Raw genomic sequence first — 16,432 nt, 5'->3', positions numbered from 1 at the left:
ACTAACTTTGTGTCTCCTCTCTCCCGTAGTGTGTCCTCTCCCTCTCCCTGTACCTTTCTGCAGGTTGCCCTGGCCCTGGAGCTCTATGTCTCTGATTAGCAGTCACCAGCCACATCGACCTGATCAGTGTTTGATTGTTGTGTCGTGTTGCTTTTCTTCTTTTGTCTCTCCTCTATCCACTCACCCCAACCGGTCGAGGCAGAAGGCCGCCCACCAAGAGCCGGGGTCTGTCGGAGGTTTCTTCCATTAAAGGGAGTTTTTCCTCCCCACTGTCGCCAAGTAATTGCTCAAGGGGGATTTGTTGGGTTTTCCCTATGTAATAATATTGATAACAGTAAGGTCTAGACCTTACTTTGTAAAGGGTCCTGAGATGGCTTTTGTTGTGATTTGGCGCTATACAAATAAAATTTGATTTGATTTGATTTGACAAGTAAAGCCACACTACCCTTTAAAGGTCTCAGGTTGTTAGGACACAATGTTAAAAGCATTTCCTCCCTGATCTGCCCCTTATGGAGATGAGGTAGAGTACTGTAAGGCGACTGGTCATATGGCACGACTTTGACTGCAGTGACACATCTGACTCACTCAGTGCACAGACAGCAGTGAGTGAGTCAGATGTGTGGATGCCCAGACGCATTTAAGCCTTCTCATTTTTGGAAAGTAAGTTTCAGATCAAAGGAGTAATTTTCAGCTTGGCCAATTAAAAAAATATATCATTTTGCTGTATCACCATCTGGAATTGCCAAATGTTAATACTATAGAGGACTTTTTTCTTATTATCCTTCCGTCTACTGTAGATTCCTACTTTGAAGCATTAGAAGTTGCCATGAACTTGTTCGTTTATGCACCTGTATATCAATTTGGCAGAAGTATAAAATGTGTGGAGGGTGATTTGCAGATAGATAAGGGTTTCTGGAGCAGTAGTGCACACAGTATGAATGATTGTGTTTGTATACATAAGGTGTGTGAGTGCAGGGCATCAAATAATTTCATGCCTAAGTGAAAATGTTAATCTCTCTTGTGTCACCTGTGACATCTGAGTGACACTTTGATTTTCTTATCTCAAAATTATGATTGGCCATTTCCTGTGTCACTCATAGTCCTGTATCCACTTTGCTCCCTGCACACAACTTGTCATGACTAAGCCATTTGGTACACTTATCTTGGTGAGGAATTTCTGCTCTCCAAGCTGCTTCATGGAGCCTGTCAGTCCTGGCTTAGCTTGTTCGTCTGTGCAATAGATCTCTGTTGTTGTTCAAAAACAATTTAAAACACATCAGGGAAACACACCACTGCACTGGGTGACACATTTATTCATTACGAATCCCCAGATCCAATTATGTTGCCTCAAAGGCTCTGAGTGGCCATAGTTTCCTGAAGCTAGCGCAAGTCAGAGTGAACTGCGAGAGCTCTCAGCTTTGTTTACATTGCGCTAACTACTCATGTTAAGGTCTGGCATTTGCTAATGAAGAAATATGTCACCCAGTGCAGTGGTGTGTTTCACTGATGTTTTTAATAATTTCTGAACAGCAATGGAAGCTGACAGCACAGATGAACAAGCTGATCCAGGGCTGATACTGAGAGATACTGGGTGCAGAGTGGCAGGGAGAGTACAAGTGAGAATCTCTGCTTACATGTAAAGTGAGGAACTGGCTGGAGGGCTTTTTGAAAACTTTTGAAGCAACCCAGTCTTTCAGCAAAATGTAGAATAGCTACAGTATGTAGGTCTGCGACATAAAAATGTACTAGTCTGACAGTAACTCTTCTATAATTCTATAAAGACTAACATTCCCTTTGGTTAAGTTTAGGCACAGCAACAACATTGTTATGGAAAGGTTCAGTTAAATTCATCATTCTCAGATGAAAAATAACATCGGACAGGGGACTTGATTTCCTGTTGTCTGCATGAAAGTCGGGTGTTTGTTGGTCACAGCCTCCACATTTCTAGTGTTTTTAATATTCAGTAAAACCCATGGATGTATTAAGGGAAAACTGGGCACAGCACCGCTAGATGGTACCTATTCATTCCTATGTTGCTCAGTGGTGCATACTCTGAGAAAAATTGTCATGCTTCCAGATTCCAGCTATAAAAAATACCCAGATTTTCTGCACATTTCCACATTTTTAGGGCCATAGGCCCAATTCCAATGTCCTCCCTAAGGTCTCAAGCACTGAGCCCTGAAAGACTTTAGTGATGTCACCTGTAAGGGATTGAGTGCAAGAGTTTGCAAGGACTGGAAATTGTATCAATAGGAATGGTACAGCACTTTGGTACATCAACATGACAACGAAGGTCAGAATGCATATTCCTGGTCACAGGGGATGAATCCAATTGATTTTACTGATTCCCTCATTTTCCCTGTGAACTGGTACTTACTGATCCCCAGATTTTTCCTCTAGCACTACCATGAGGTTAGAATGTTGTTCATAGTTGCATGGCTCAAATTCTGGATGGACTGCAGTGAAATTTGGTACCTCAGACAGGGCCTTGAGGTTTAATTGAATTTAATTTTCAGTTCTGATTTTGGCTTCCAACGCAGCCTTAACCTCAGATAGCATTTAGCTCAAAACACTGCTCTGTCTGGCTTGTACACAAGAATGAGATCAGTTATGGCAAATGGATTCCTGATATTGAACCATCAACGGACTTATTTTTCCCTAGAGGTCCCCTTTGACTATTGAAACACATTAAACTGGCTACTGAGCTCCACCTCCATCTCGCAACCTAATTTATCTTGCTCACATAATAGCACCTATTAATGATAGAAAACACAAGCTAAGCTGCCAGCCCTCCATAGTCCAAGACATTAACTTTGACAGAAAAGTACATTAACTGCAAACTAGATTTTAAAATATATCTTGGTCATGAATTAAACATTTCCCATTTATTCAGTGGGGTTCTTCAGGTGTTTTTTTTAGTTAAACACCTGAACATTTCCAGCTGCTTTTTCTTGATGATTGCTTTCTGTTTTACCAGTTGTCCAGTCATCTGAAAGGCTCACAAATTTTTTGCCACTTTTCCATTTTTGATTTCATGCAAAATTATTTTATTGACTCAGTTTGTTTGAAATACAGTTCACCATTATATCATCGAATGTGAAGCAGAGCCACTGTGATACACTAAGTGGATTTAATTACAGCAAGAGCCAGTGAGAGAGAGAGAGAGTCAGGGAGGGAGAGAGAGAATCAAATAACTATTTTTTTCAGTGAAATGGTAGCTGGCCAGTGCAGCGGACACCCTCCTCCAGCCAGAAAACAGTGAAGAGTGCCAGGGAGTGTGTTGCGCTTGCATACACACACTCAGTTCTTGTTCTATCAGTGCCATTGAATGCAGACAGATGGTTAATTGCTTGTGTTTGTGTGTGCGTATGTGTCTGTGATCTCAGCACATCTAAATATGGGCCGCCCTGGGTGCACGCTCCCAAGTCAACTTGCATTCCACTGACATTTGAAGACACGTCTAGCATTTAGATTTATAGTAGCAAACCATTTCTGTTTTTCTTCTTTTCAACCCATGGTGTTCTGCCCCAGTGGGTTCCTGGAGTTCAAACAACACAGCATCTACTCTAAAAAGGATGATTAATTCAAAACTAGAAAATAAATGCTGCTTCCATTGCTTTGACAATGCAAAAGCATGCAAACCTCTCACCACTGCTTTGAGAGCTGAAAGCAAAATATACTAAATGACTGCTTTGTGTACGCTGTGTCACAGTGGCCGATAAAAGCTTTTGTGATGGATAATGGGCACTGAAAGCTACAGCCTGAAACCAGACAGCAGTGGGAAAGCGTGGTTGTCAAATGATGACAGATGTGTAGCGGCAACGTGGTGACTTAACCTAGGTTTAAAGCAGGTTAAGTACGAAACAACAGTGGTATGTAAAGCGACTTTGCACCGTGTCCAAACTCAAACCTGAGGAATGTCAGATGTAAAGAGAGCATCTTACCAGCTATGATGGGAGCCAGGCGGAAGATATCTGAGAGCCGGCTATTGACTGGTTCATATGGAGAGTATTCCAGCAAATCATTACCTGCAGGGGAAAAACAAGACCTGTGTTGAAATTTTATATGTGTGTGTGTGTGTGTGTGTGTGTGCGTGTATGTGTATGTTCATGTTTCTAGCTTGACTTAATAAACAGACCTACTTTATGCAGCCCAGGATTTACAGTAAGAGGAGTATGTGTCAAGTGGTAGGAAGTACCTGTGATTGGCAGAAGTACTAATTTGAGATCCTTGTACTTTCACAGTTTTCCTCCTCTATATTTTAGATGCAAACATTCTTTTTACTCCACTGCATTTATCTAACAGCCATTTCTTTGTAGGTTCGGATTTCAGCAACAAAAAGTATTTGAGCTGATAAAATAATGCATTATTGCCGATTAAATTAAAATGGCTCCATTTTGATGCATTTTGATGTAAAACCATTGTATAACAGTAACTGGGGGCGATTCTGCCTGCATAATAACTATTGTATGTTTGATTTTTATACTTTGAATACGTTTTGCTAAAGATAAGTCCATACTAATGTGAGAATATTTTTATATTTAAACGGATTACTTTTTTAGAAACAGATTGTTCTATATAGTGAGCGTATTAATCAAATAATAATGAATGATTTGCACCGAATTACTGCATACCCTGTAAGCTCTGAAATATGCTCCAAAAGATCCGCAGACAGTTCTTCTCCTTCTTCATGCCTCTCCTACACCTGCAGTTGTTCAGCGGGCTCTGCTTCACGGCGTCTATTGCGCTGCGGCACTCGCCCTGCGCCTCAGGACCAGCGACCGCACTGAAGTTGCTCTCTCTCCCCGCCACACACTGCCTCATCGTCCGGTACTTGGTGCTGCAGGAGTACTCCTTCAGACATTGTTCACTGGCCTTTACGCAGTCCAGGTGGACGGGACGGGAGGCTGAGCTGATGCCACCCTTCAAGGTGAACACGGAGTCTGGGAGTTACAAGAAGTTAGTCAGGAAAGATTGTGGGGAGCCCTTTAATTTTGCCAAATGAGACACAGTGATGCACAAAGCACTAGGCAAGGTTTCGGACCCCTGAATGTCCACAATGGCGCCTCAACGTTCACAACAATTGAAATGAATCAACATTTGTTGCCATGCGTTGAGGGAAGTGCCCTTTTCCCCACTGTCTGCTGCATTTATTCAGTTGAACTGTAAATGAACTGGTACAGTTTTAAAGTGTTAGCATATATTACAGTCTAGACACTTTAGAAATCAAACATGAAGGCGTTACTTACCCGGGAACGAGAATATAATCACTAAAGTTGTTAAAATCATTGCGCTGTAGGATATTTGGTGCCTAAAGGTTTAAAGAGGTGTTTCGGGGAGACAACTCGTCAGACAGATCCGCTTTTCTTCGGTTTGCACATCATGTGGCTTCAAGTGATGATGCATCCTGTAGATTCAACAGTGAGAATCCCAACACACTGCTAAAACCACATCGTGCAGACCTGTCGGAGTTTTGGACGCCTCAAAAAGACAAGCGAGACAGAAAACAGCGCGCTGTTGGACCATTTCCACTTCACTCCGATCCAGTCAACTCCTCCGTTTGTCCGCTGCTCTTTCACACAAGACAGCGAGGATATGTTTGATCCGGCACAGGAGCCGTCAGAGGGTTTGACGGCAAAACTTAGAAATCACAGAAAAACCATAAACCAATCAGTTCAACTGAACCAAGGTGTTTGTTTAACTTTGATTGACCATCATAGCACTCGCCGGACTGAGAGTGTGTTTAAATTATACATCCCCAAAGCTGGAAAAATACATTCCGTTTAAGCAGGTGGAAGGACAAAACAAGGCGCTTGATCCGGACTGGTCTCAGACTCTGATGGAAATCTGGGATGCAACGCAGGAGGGCGTGACGTCATCAGATTACCATAAAAAAACAATTAACAGCATCAATTTACACCAAACTGCTAAGATGGTGTTAAAAACACGCATTTGCCAACAGCCAGCAAGTTACATAAGAACACTGTGGCTGGTTAAAGCTCACTTATTAACATTGTGGAAAATCGTTTATAATAGGTTATATTTATATAACCTGAAGGAGAACAACAGATTTGAAGTATATGGACCAGCTACATTGCCTGTTTTTAAGAGACTGTCTCACTGAAGGCCTTATAAACATTTGTTTTGCCATCTCAGCTCAGCTCTTCACTATGTACAAAAACAGTTGATGAGTGTGTCTGTGATCTGTGAGCTAAAAGGGATCAAAAGAGGATGTTTCAGGACCTGGATGGCATGTCGCCTCTGCTGAGCTGTAGGAAGAAACTGTGCTTTGAAAAAACTGTTTATACAATGACGTCAAATCTGCTGCCTCCTGTCTATGGATCAAGGCCTTTTTAATGCCAAACCATCCATCCATTATCTATACCACTTATTCCTGAACATGTTCACGGGGGGAGCCTATCCCAGGTGACACTGGGAGGGAGGCGAGGCACACAGTGGACAGCTCACCAGTCTGTCTAATGCCAAACCACCTTTTGTTTAATTATGTATCTTCTTTCTTCTTTATACCTCACCTTAGGCCGCTCTGCTGCCCCCAAGCAGCACCAGCATCCTCATGTGTAAAAACCAAAGACTTAGAGGAGCAGTGCAGTTATATCAAGTTCAAGCACAGGTTCATTGGAGCACCGTTTTAGAAAGACATGTATATCACCGAATAAAAACCTCATTAGGGACAACAGTCTGATCAGAGAGGGATCACCACAAGACTGCTGAGCATGCAGCTGACTCAGATGTAAGGCTGGTTGTTTCAATTTGGCCTGAGGAAAGTACCCATTCACCAAATTGATATTGTGTAGTTTGAAATAAGTAATTAACCTCTTCCCTCTGAAATAATGCAGTGATAGTGATTGTATCATATAATTTCTTTTGTAATGTAAAAGATCTGAAAAGAATATTATGTTTTATAAGCATTGGTGTTTTTTTAATAAGCATTATTGATTTCCCCCCCAGGCTTAGGGGAAAATACTGTATATGAATCACCCATATAAAGGAAAAGAATCTAAATGACAGAGTTTGCCAGCAAATCTAAGTGATTGGAGCATGACTGATTAACCAGTCATCAGAGCCAAGTGGATTACATTAGCATCATAATAAAAACTCAGCTGACTAGATGTAATTCAAGTCGCTCTACCCGTCTTATGTAAAAGGCGAGCATTAAAGATGTTTTTTATTTATTCGTTGTGTTGAGAATGATGCAAAGATGAGAAATCTTTTTGTAGCCTTGTCACTATGATAAAAGCGTGACATCGAGCAGCTCTTAAACTGTCCCAGTGGAGATTTTTCTTGTGCCACTTATATTCTGTTGTATTGTTAACCACGTGGTACTTTGTCTTCTCTAATGAAGCGTTTGCAGATCTCTGGGAGGCCCCTTGTAACTGCACTGGGCTATTAGGCCAATATGTCAGTATCTGTCTGTAGAGCCAGAACTGAGTGCCTGCCATGTATTTGCTATACTACATACAGTATTGGGTTTGTTAAAGTGGCTGTTAGATGTCAATGAAATCTTTATTCACATTTAAAAAGTCAATGGATTTATGAAGTGATGCTATTGCATGTTAACATTTAATGAAAAGCCAGAATTGCTTTGCCCAAAGCATATTACATAAAAGAGCCAATTAACCATACCATTAAATAGTATTATAGCTTTATGATGTGATTGATTATTACTGATTAAAGCTGCAGTGGAAGCAGCAGTCAGTTTTTACGTTTCCAGTGACAGCACCTAATGTTGTATTTCCTGCTTAAATCAGCAACAGAGAGAGGCTTAAGCTCTGAGGTCCCTGGCTCATCCACGGTGGGGCATTTTATTACCTGGCAAAAAGCTATCTGTCAGCATTATCCATCTCCAACCACTTATTGTGATCTTTCATTTGATGTGTCTCCTATTGAAGACTTAGCTGCACAAAAACACTTGTGGGATCAGATGTATTAGGGGTTATTGATATCTTTGTTTTGTGGATATCACACCATAAACACCAACCAATTACTGGATCCCTTGGCAAGTAGTCTCTGTACCTCTAACAGGAAGCTATAACTCACTTCATGTTTAGAGGATGAATTAGTTGTTAAAGGCTCAGTTAATCACTGATCATTTAAATTAGTTTGATTTATACAGTAAACAAAAGATAAGCATTTTGGTGAGGTTCTCAATTAGGAAAAAAATAGTCCTGTAACCTTGCATATTATAGCATTAAGAAACATGCAAACTTGATCTTAATTACTCCACCACTGTGAGGTCATTTGGAACTCACTGTGGTTACAGCACATCCAAAGGGAAGTACATAAACTTTGGTTTTCTTAAACCGCTGCAGTCCACTGGCCATCTCACTGTTTCAAACACCCAGATGCACCAAAACATCAATGCCAAAATGGGAAGAGAATGGAAATGGAAATGCACAAGGAAAACTAAAATGGATGCCATGCATTACCCATATGGTCCAGACTCTTCAGGAGAGTGTGTTGACATACTGATATGTGTGTTCATTCATTTTTGTCAAAATGTGTCAAATCAGAGACATGGACATGTAACACTCAAGTTTAGACTTGTGTCAAGGTTGCTTTCTTGACTGTATTTAAATGTGACAAGTTGTTGCCTACAGTACATTGTTAATACAGTACTTCATGATTGATTTCAGCCATATTGCCCAGCCACCGATCTATAGGCTGATGGTATCCAAACTTCCTGGCTTTAACGACACATCTGCTCACCACTCCTTGACTCTGGGTGTGTGATGTTTAGATGCCTGTGGAAGGTAAATTGTCCAGTATTTCACAATAAAAATGCAAAAATAGAGAAAAAACAAATTTTTGCAGCAGAATGTTTTATTATTTCCTATTTTGGTTATTGTCGTGCAACCATTCAGATTTGTCCTACAACGACATTAGGGGAATCACAATGTACGACATCGTGTTTGTCCAGATTTGTGGTTTTAATATTTGAATCTGTCATCTCTTAAACAAAGATAACTGTCTGTGCACGCAGCCAATGACCCATAGTATGTGTTATTGTCTGGGGCTCTCTTGTGGTTGTAGTAGTTGTGCTGTGAGCAGAGGTGGAAGACAGGCGAGGTAGTCTAGAGAGTGAGGAGGTCAGAGTGGATGGAGGGGTCGAGAAAACACAGGAGATTGCTTTTAGTTTCAAACCAATAGTTGCTTTTTTTTTTTTTTTTAACCATGACTGTTACACAACAATTATTACACGTTTTTTTTTATTGTAGCCATAATGACAAAGGTCCAGTATGCCTGCTACCATAGGGAGACGCTCCTGTGGGTCATATCAGAGGATATTTAGACGATTAGGTTGGAAGACTTGTTAAATATTTTTCTCTTATAAGTGAATCACCTAGTGATTGTGCATGGCTATGTTGCGTATTTGTCTACTGAACATATACTTTTCATTTGGAGAACTTATTTTATTAGATGAAGCAATTTCTCAGGCAGAAATTCTATTATAAGCATCCCTGATTACATTAGAGAGAAGGAGAAGATGGTGCATCGTGCAGCCCCTGGTCAAATAAAGAGAGACTGTAGCACCATCTAGTGGAATACTTGACCCTGTACAAGCTTCCTTGACTTGCTGAATCATGCTCTGCTGCTGTAAATAAAACTTTACATGACCCAGTTTTAGATCATTGTTGTAGCTTTGGCTGAGATACAGTAATTGCGCCATGACAAACATCCTTTATTTGGATCACCACTGAAATCTTTGGCCTCTAAATACATTTTATATTAGAGATATATTGCTATTAAAGGACAAAAAGCAGATCTGACTATAAAATGTATATAACTTATGGGGAAATATAATGATGCTGTAAGGTCTAATGGATTTGTTTCTCTTGTTTTTCCCCCAAATTTACATTATCACAAGGACAAACTACAGTCACACCATCATAGCAGTGTATTTGATATTTGGAACAACATTTGATTCTTTGTTCTGGATTCACTGTGTCACTGATTTGAATTAATACCACAGCTAACAAAACTGAGACTAAAACAAATTCACTTTTGATATATTCCATTGCTATGTGTCTGTTTTCTTATGAACACTAACTCAGGACAGGAGCTTCAAGCCTTCACCACAGGTTTCCCCCAAAGAACTGAGGATCTGATTAGACTGTGGGAGCACCTTGCTGCATTAGTTTGCATAACAGAGGAAAAATACAGCAGGTCATTAAGCAGCTCAGATGCTGCATTTTTAAAACACAGCTTCCCTGAGGCAAGAACAAGGTCAGTTTGGTTGTGATTACCATCAGGGAAAGGTTACTCAGTTTAGGCTAAAGTAACACAGGGTTGGGGTTTGGCACCAGTGAAAGCATCTGTATGGACCTTTCCTAAAGCTCCAAACCCCATCCCTCATCTCTACTCTGACCCAGAAAAATATATGTTTGTGCTACCTGGTTGCATGCTGTGCCAGTAATGGAGTATATGGAAGAGGGTGCACTTGTCTCACTTACCTCTGACTAAAAGGAGAATATGACATCAGTGATAAAACATGAAAACAGCAGGGGAGCTGCCAGCTTGTAAATGTGAGTGAAAATGTTGTTAACATTATAGTCAGCAATTTCCGCATAACGTGAGCCTATGCTGAATTGAGAACTTGAAAGTATATCGTGGGCTTGTGTCAGTTAGTTCAATCCCATCTCCTCGTAACAGACATTTTTCTTTGAAGTGGTACAGTGAATAAACATTCACTTCCTCTCGCTACCTTTTTTTTAAAATTTTAAACGTGTCATTGCACTTCAAGTAATTTTTGTGTAGGAGAAGAGTCGCTGTTAAGGACGGTACAGTAGCAAAGGAGGAGTAAAGAACAGCTTATGGTTGTCCTCTCAACTATGAAATTTAAGTTTATTTTTCTATTTTGTGTATTTGATGTATTTCTAAAAGTAGTAAGAATAAATGTTGAGAGCAATAACTGTTTAAAAAAACATCTGTAGTCTTTTTTTGTCTGCAGTATTTTATGAAAATAAACTGAAAATTCTAGTATTAAACAACTTGATAAACCCTGTGGAATTTATTATGTGCATATTTTTTGCGTCTGTTTAGGCTGATGTGTTGTTTTCGTGCTTATATGGAAAATTGTTGCAGCATTGTCTGTCATTGCCATATCATAGCAGTCAAGATACTGTATGGGTACATGCACACAGACATTCCCAAACGTTTGCACACAGCCAGCTGGCATTTAAGAAGGCTAACAGACAAACATGCTTAGTGTATATAGCTTTATGGCATGGCTATGCTCCTATGGAAATTACTATTTTATCAGCTGTTAGTCAAATGCATTCCCATGCTTTCATATGGAAAAGCATTCATTCTCTTACTGAGCACAGCATGCACACCCTTTGTGAGCTGTTGTGCATGGTAAAACCAGCAGGGGTCAGTGTTGTTACACCATTAGGCTGCACGCAAAGGCTTGAAGGAAAGAGCACTGCATTTCATACCGCGACAGATGAGATAATCTTAAAAATAGTGCTGATTGTTGCACTGCCATTGTCTTCACCACCTGAACAGCTCTGGGAGAATGTCGCCATCATGCCACGATCTTAGAAGCTTCATTTTTCAGAGTTTTTCCCCAGTTATGTTGGACTGCACTGACAGACGTGGTGTCAGAGCCAGTCTTGTGGAACATTAAATTCTTGTCTTTTTTACCATACGCTTGTTGTTTATTGGTTATTTTTAACTGTTCATATATGCACACAGACAGTGTGTGGGCAGAGCCACAGTCCTGAAGGAAAACCACTACCAAGCTCTGTGATCATAGAACAGGGCTTCTCTGGTACTTCACAATTTGTCAGACTGCATATGTTAATTTTCAGTGGTCCAGTTCCAGGTGGCTCCTGCGCTGTAACAGTTCTACTGCTTTAACTGTCCAGAGATATCCTCCAGTGTTATCTTGGTGGAATGAGAGCCTGTATCTACAATGCAAGACACCAGCGAGGGTCTCAGCATTGCTTTACCTCTCTTTTGTGATGCCTGGGATGTTTTGGCCTCCAGTAGGTTTTAAGTGAGCTAGACATATTTTGGCTTGTTATAAATGTTCTTGTAGGGCAATTATAACAAGCTGCCAGCAGTTGCTCCCATTTGGGATGCTTCCAAAGTGGTTATATAAGATGGTATTTTCTGGGGATTGCATATAATTTCCCAGGGATAGTGCAATATTATAGAGTGTTCACGTCATTTAAATAATAATCTATGTATAACCACACTATGCCATTTGACACTTTTAGCTTTCTTCCAGTCACAGTTTTCTCTGCTGCAGTAAATATAACAAACCAAGAATAATACTGTGCATTGAGATTCTTCTGCACTTAGAATTGTGATCATGTAAAATACTGGGTCACTTGAGTGCTGGCAGCTTGAATATTGTTCTTGGCTTTCACTGTTTTCCTTCATCATAATTTTTGTCCTCGGTATCCCCGCTTGGTATTCCCTCCCACACTTCCAATTATCCTTGATGTGATAACACACTATAATGTGACACACAAGGGCAAATGGCTACTCTGTCTAGAGACAGACCTCCCCGGACCGGCTCTTCCCTCTGCTTACTGGTAGAAGAAAGAGTCCCGAAAGTCTCACTGTGTTGTCATTGAGTGACAGCTCTTCCATCACTTGCGTCATCATTATTTACAGACCGTACACCACTGAAATACTACTCATTAAGGATTTTGCAAGACAGCAAGAAACTATTTGTGCACTTCTGATAATAACCTATCCCGATCACCGACTACTTGATGCAGTTTAAAGAGAGAAAAGTGAAGTGAGCCACTCCACCTGCATACTAACTAAACCCCTGTTGCAGTAATTGTACTGCACTGCAAGAACCTAGTAAATCACTGTCTCCAAGACAACAAGCAGTGTGCTACCTTACAGTTATACCACCAAAGTGCTAGTGATAAATTATACATGCTGCCTTTTTATAATAAGTGTTCCATGATATAAACTAGGTAAAGTACAAATTGCAGCATCCTTTATATCAGTGCCTCTACCTGTATCAACCAGTCTGCTGCAAGAAATAGCGGCTGCTACCTTAGACCTGTGCTGCTTGAGCTCTGTCCACAAATGGGCAAACATGTTGATTTACCTGCTAGTGTAGAAGATAGTTTTGTTACCCGCCTCAGCATCCAATTTCCACAGCACACTGAATCTTATACAGCTCCACTGTGGCTCTGCTGCCTCACTTTGGTTGGGGATGTTTCGAGAACAGTTTCCCCATTAATCCAGTGGGGAACAAAACAGTTTGGTTAAAATGAGTTAAAAACAATGGTTCTTAAAATCAGAACAATAACAACAATCGGACATTGATCAGACAGCAGTAGCAGTTACTCTCGTTAAAATGAAATAAACCTGCCCTAACAAAGCCTTTTAGAGGAATGTCAGTTTAAATCCTGAAAATGGCTTCTCCTGAAACTGAAAGTTTAATAATGGCTCTATTAGCTATTTTTTATTTATCCCATTTTAAAAGATGAAGTAGTTATTCTCAGAGGTGAAAAGTAACAAGTACATTTACTCAAGCACTGTACTTAAGTACAACTTTGAGGTATCTGCACTTTATTAGTATTGTCATTTTCTACTACTTCATACTTTGACTTCACTACATTTCAGAGAAAAATATTTTTACTCACTACATTTATTTGATAATTTTAGTTACTTTTAAGAATCTGATCAGTAAAAACAAATACAGTATAATCAGTAGTACTATTTTTTATTTACTTCAAATTCTAAGTATATAATGTTGGCTCCACCAGCTGCAACATTAAATGTGATGCACAGAATAATACAGCGATAATTATATAATCCTAATATTATGTACCTTAATGTGAACTGTGCCAGTCTGCATAATGAGTACCTTTACTTTTGGTACTTTAAGTATTATGGTACTAATACTTCTGCACTTTTATTGAAGTAACATTGAAATGCAAGGCTTTTACTTGTAACAGAGTATCTTTACACTGTGGTATTGCTACTTTCACTTAATTAAGCAAATATGAGTACTTCTTCCACATCTGGTTATTGCAGGGGCATAAAGAGTAGGAAAAGGTCAAATGGATTAATTGTTGTTGCACATTCACCACAGACAGATTTGCTTTCTCTGCACTGTTTCTGACAATATTAAGTACAGACCAGGCAACAATGTGAGATGCTTTGCAATTGCTGCTGTTATTTCAGAGTGCATCAAGCTTCGGATTTAAGGCTGTATTTTATTGTTTGTTGAAAGTGTGTTTACCTCAGACATTGTTCAGCAATGTTAGAACAAAGAACATTAGCAAGGGACAACTGTATATTGAATCTTACCTTTCTTGGTTTTCCACCACTTAATTGACTTTAATAGAGTGTTTAATTTACTAACACATTGTAGGCAGTGAATCTGAACCTTAATGGGTGTAATCCTACTCTTTTGCCAGCTGAGCTGAACAGCTTTCCTGCTGGATGCTTGTCTTGTGTTTTCAGAAGTGCAGCTTCAGCAAGTATAAAGAACAGTAGCCTTGTTTAAAGTACATTTTACTGGTTATATATTATACAGTAGTGAATGTGGGTGTGTGTGGTGTCAGCCCTGTCCAAGGTGTACCCCACCTCTTGCCCAGTGTCAGCTGGGATTGTTTTGAAATTGATCATGGTTTTAAAACAGCAGCTCTTTAGAACCTTGTGCACAAAAAGTTCTATTAGGCATTAGACAGACTTTGGGAGCAGCTCACGTGTGACTCCGATAAAGATGGTTTATTCATTTCACCACATGCCTTTCTGATGAATTACAGCATGTAAAATGGAGCATATTCATCATTAAATAAAATGTCATCATGTCCACCAAGAAATGTCACCAATCAGAATCCAATTTGGATCGCCACTGTACTGCGGACTGACGCTGGGTCAGCAACTGCAAAGGAACACTGTAATAAATCAAACAAAACATAATCTAATATAGAAGTGTTGGTGGTTCTATTGAGGTATGGATGTTTCCAGAGATGGTCTGAGCTCAGGACTGTTGAACACATTGTGTTCTCACCTTGCGCTATAATGTGCACATCTTGCTGTGGCTTGTTATGGACTGAATTCAATGGCTCTAGAGTAGTTTTCTCTGGCTTTTGGAATTGAATATGCCAAAAAGGTATGACAAAACAGATGTTAGTCTCCGTCGTAGCACGTGCATGTAATTATGTCACAACTGACAAGGTAGTGAAAAATCAGCAAAAGTTAAGTTCATCACATTTGACTGACCTTATGATACAGACCTGAATCTGAGTGTTCAGCCGTGAACGGTCTGGTTTCTTTCTCTCTTGTCAGTCTGATTTGCTGATTGTGTGTGGTTTCAATTTTGTTTTCTTTCTGCGTCTACTTGTCTGCAGCTTGTTCATGGAGCAAAACTTTCAAAAAGGCCTCTTTCATCTGCTTGTCGATGTCCTTAGGGCCTCTCCACCTTCTTTATCGCTGCTCAGAGTGCTCATAAACAACGGCTTCATATTGTTTGTTATTCCTACAAACATATCGTAAAAATGAAATTACCAAAACAATAAAGTTGCCCTGTTGTTGGCGCCGCGCCATCTTTGTTGTTGAACTGCTTCTCTTGAGCTATTAGCTCTGCAGAAAGGTTCTATCCCTTAACTGTTTGGTGTTTAGCCTTATCTTTAATCTTACATTGGCATACCTGTTGCCTAGATGGTGTTTGGCTGTGTTCTATACTGGACATCAGTTCTGATTTATTTTGTAATGCCACTGTACTTTTTTTTTGGCAAGTGTAAGAAGAAATGAGATCAAGTGGGATTATGTGCAAGAAAATGCAAGTTCCAAATGTTGCTGCCAGTTAAAATGAACACAGAGAAAGCAAAAGGTTCCTCCCAGTTTCTACTATTAAAGTTTTTTGAACCTTCCCATCACCATGCAATTTTTATGTTTTCTGTTTTGTTTAAGCAGTGGGACAATAATGTTTCTCAGCGGGATAGTCAAAATTCCAGCAACTTCAGTAAAGTGACATTTTTATTATGCTGAATGTTAACACTTTTTGTGAGCATTTGATTTGATTTATTTATTCTTTCAAGCATGTAAAGACAGTTGATATATCAACACACATAATTTTACACATATCCAACAAATGCTAATCCAATATCAATTTGCTTATACCTAGTACATGCTTGAATGGAGTAGGAAGAAGTCAGACTTATCCAGTCCTACCCCATGACATCATCTTACCATCCTTGGTTTGCAAGCAGTAAATGATTCACTTCTACACCACACAAGTATTATACTAAAAAAATTATAACAGTGTTAACATTCTTACATAATTACATTCTTAAATAATTATCTTCTACACCACACAAGTAATATACTAAAGAATTATTACAGAGTGTTAACAATCATCCACCACACTCACAATGTTCCATCTAATTAATCATTAAGCCTGTTCTTGCATATATCTTGACTGACA

The 16,432-nt window shown here is 39.7% G+C and overlaps 1 protein-coding gene across 1 annotated transcript in view; it reads right to left on the bottom strand.

The window, feature by feature from the left end:
* gfra1b (gdnf family receptor alpha 1b) overlaps positions 1-5,809 on the bottom strand; it is a 20,681-nt gene extending 14,872 nt beyond the window's left edge. The window contains exons 1-3 of the mRNA XM_020604949.1: positions 5,250-5,809; positions 4,635-4,943; positions 3,945-4,028 (exon numbers count right to left, since the gene is read on the bottom strand). Coding sequence (XP_020460605.1) covers positions 3,945-4,028; positions 4,635-4,943; positions 5,250-5,289 — 433 coding nt within the window. The 5' untranslated portion in view covers positions 5,290-5,809. The remainder of the gene's footprint in view (positions 1-3,944; positions 4,029-4,634; positions 4,944-5,249) is intronic.
* Between the last annotated feature and the right edge of the window lie 10,623 nt (positions 5,810-16,432).

This window comes from Monopterus albus, unplaced genomic scaffold, assembly GCF_001952655.1.
Source record: "Monopterus albus unplaced genomic scaffold, M_albus_1.0 scaffold69.1, whole genome shotgun sequence".
NCBI lineage: Eukaryota > Metazoa > Chordata > Actinopteri > Synbranchiformes > Synbranchidae > Monopterus > Monopterus albus.
The sequence above is the reverse complement of the archived record's forward strand: the minus strand, read 5'-3'. Positions and strand labels throughout refer to the sequence as shown.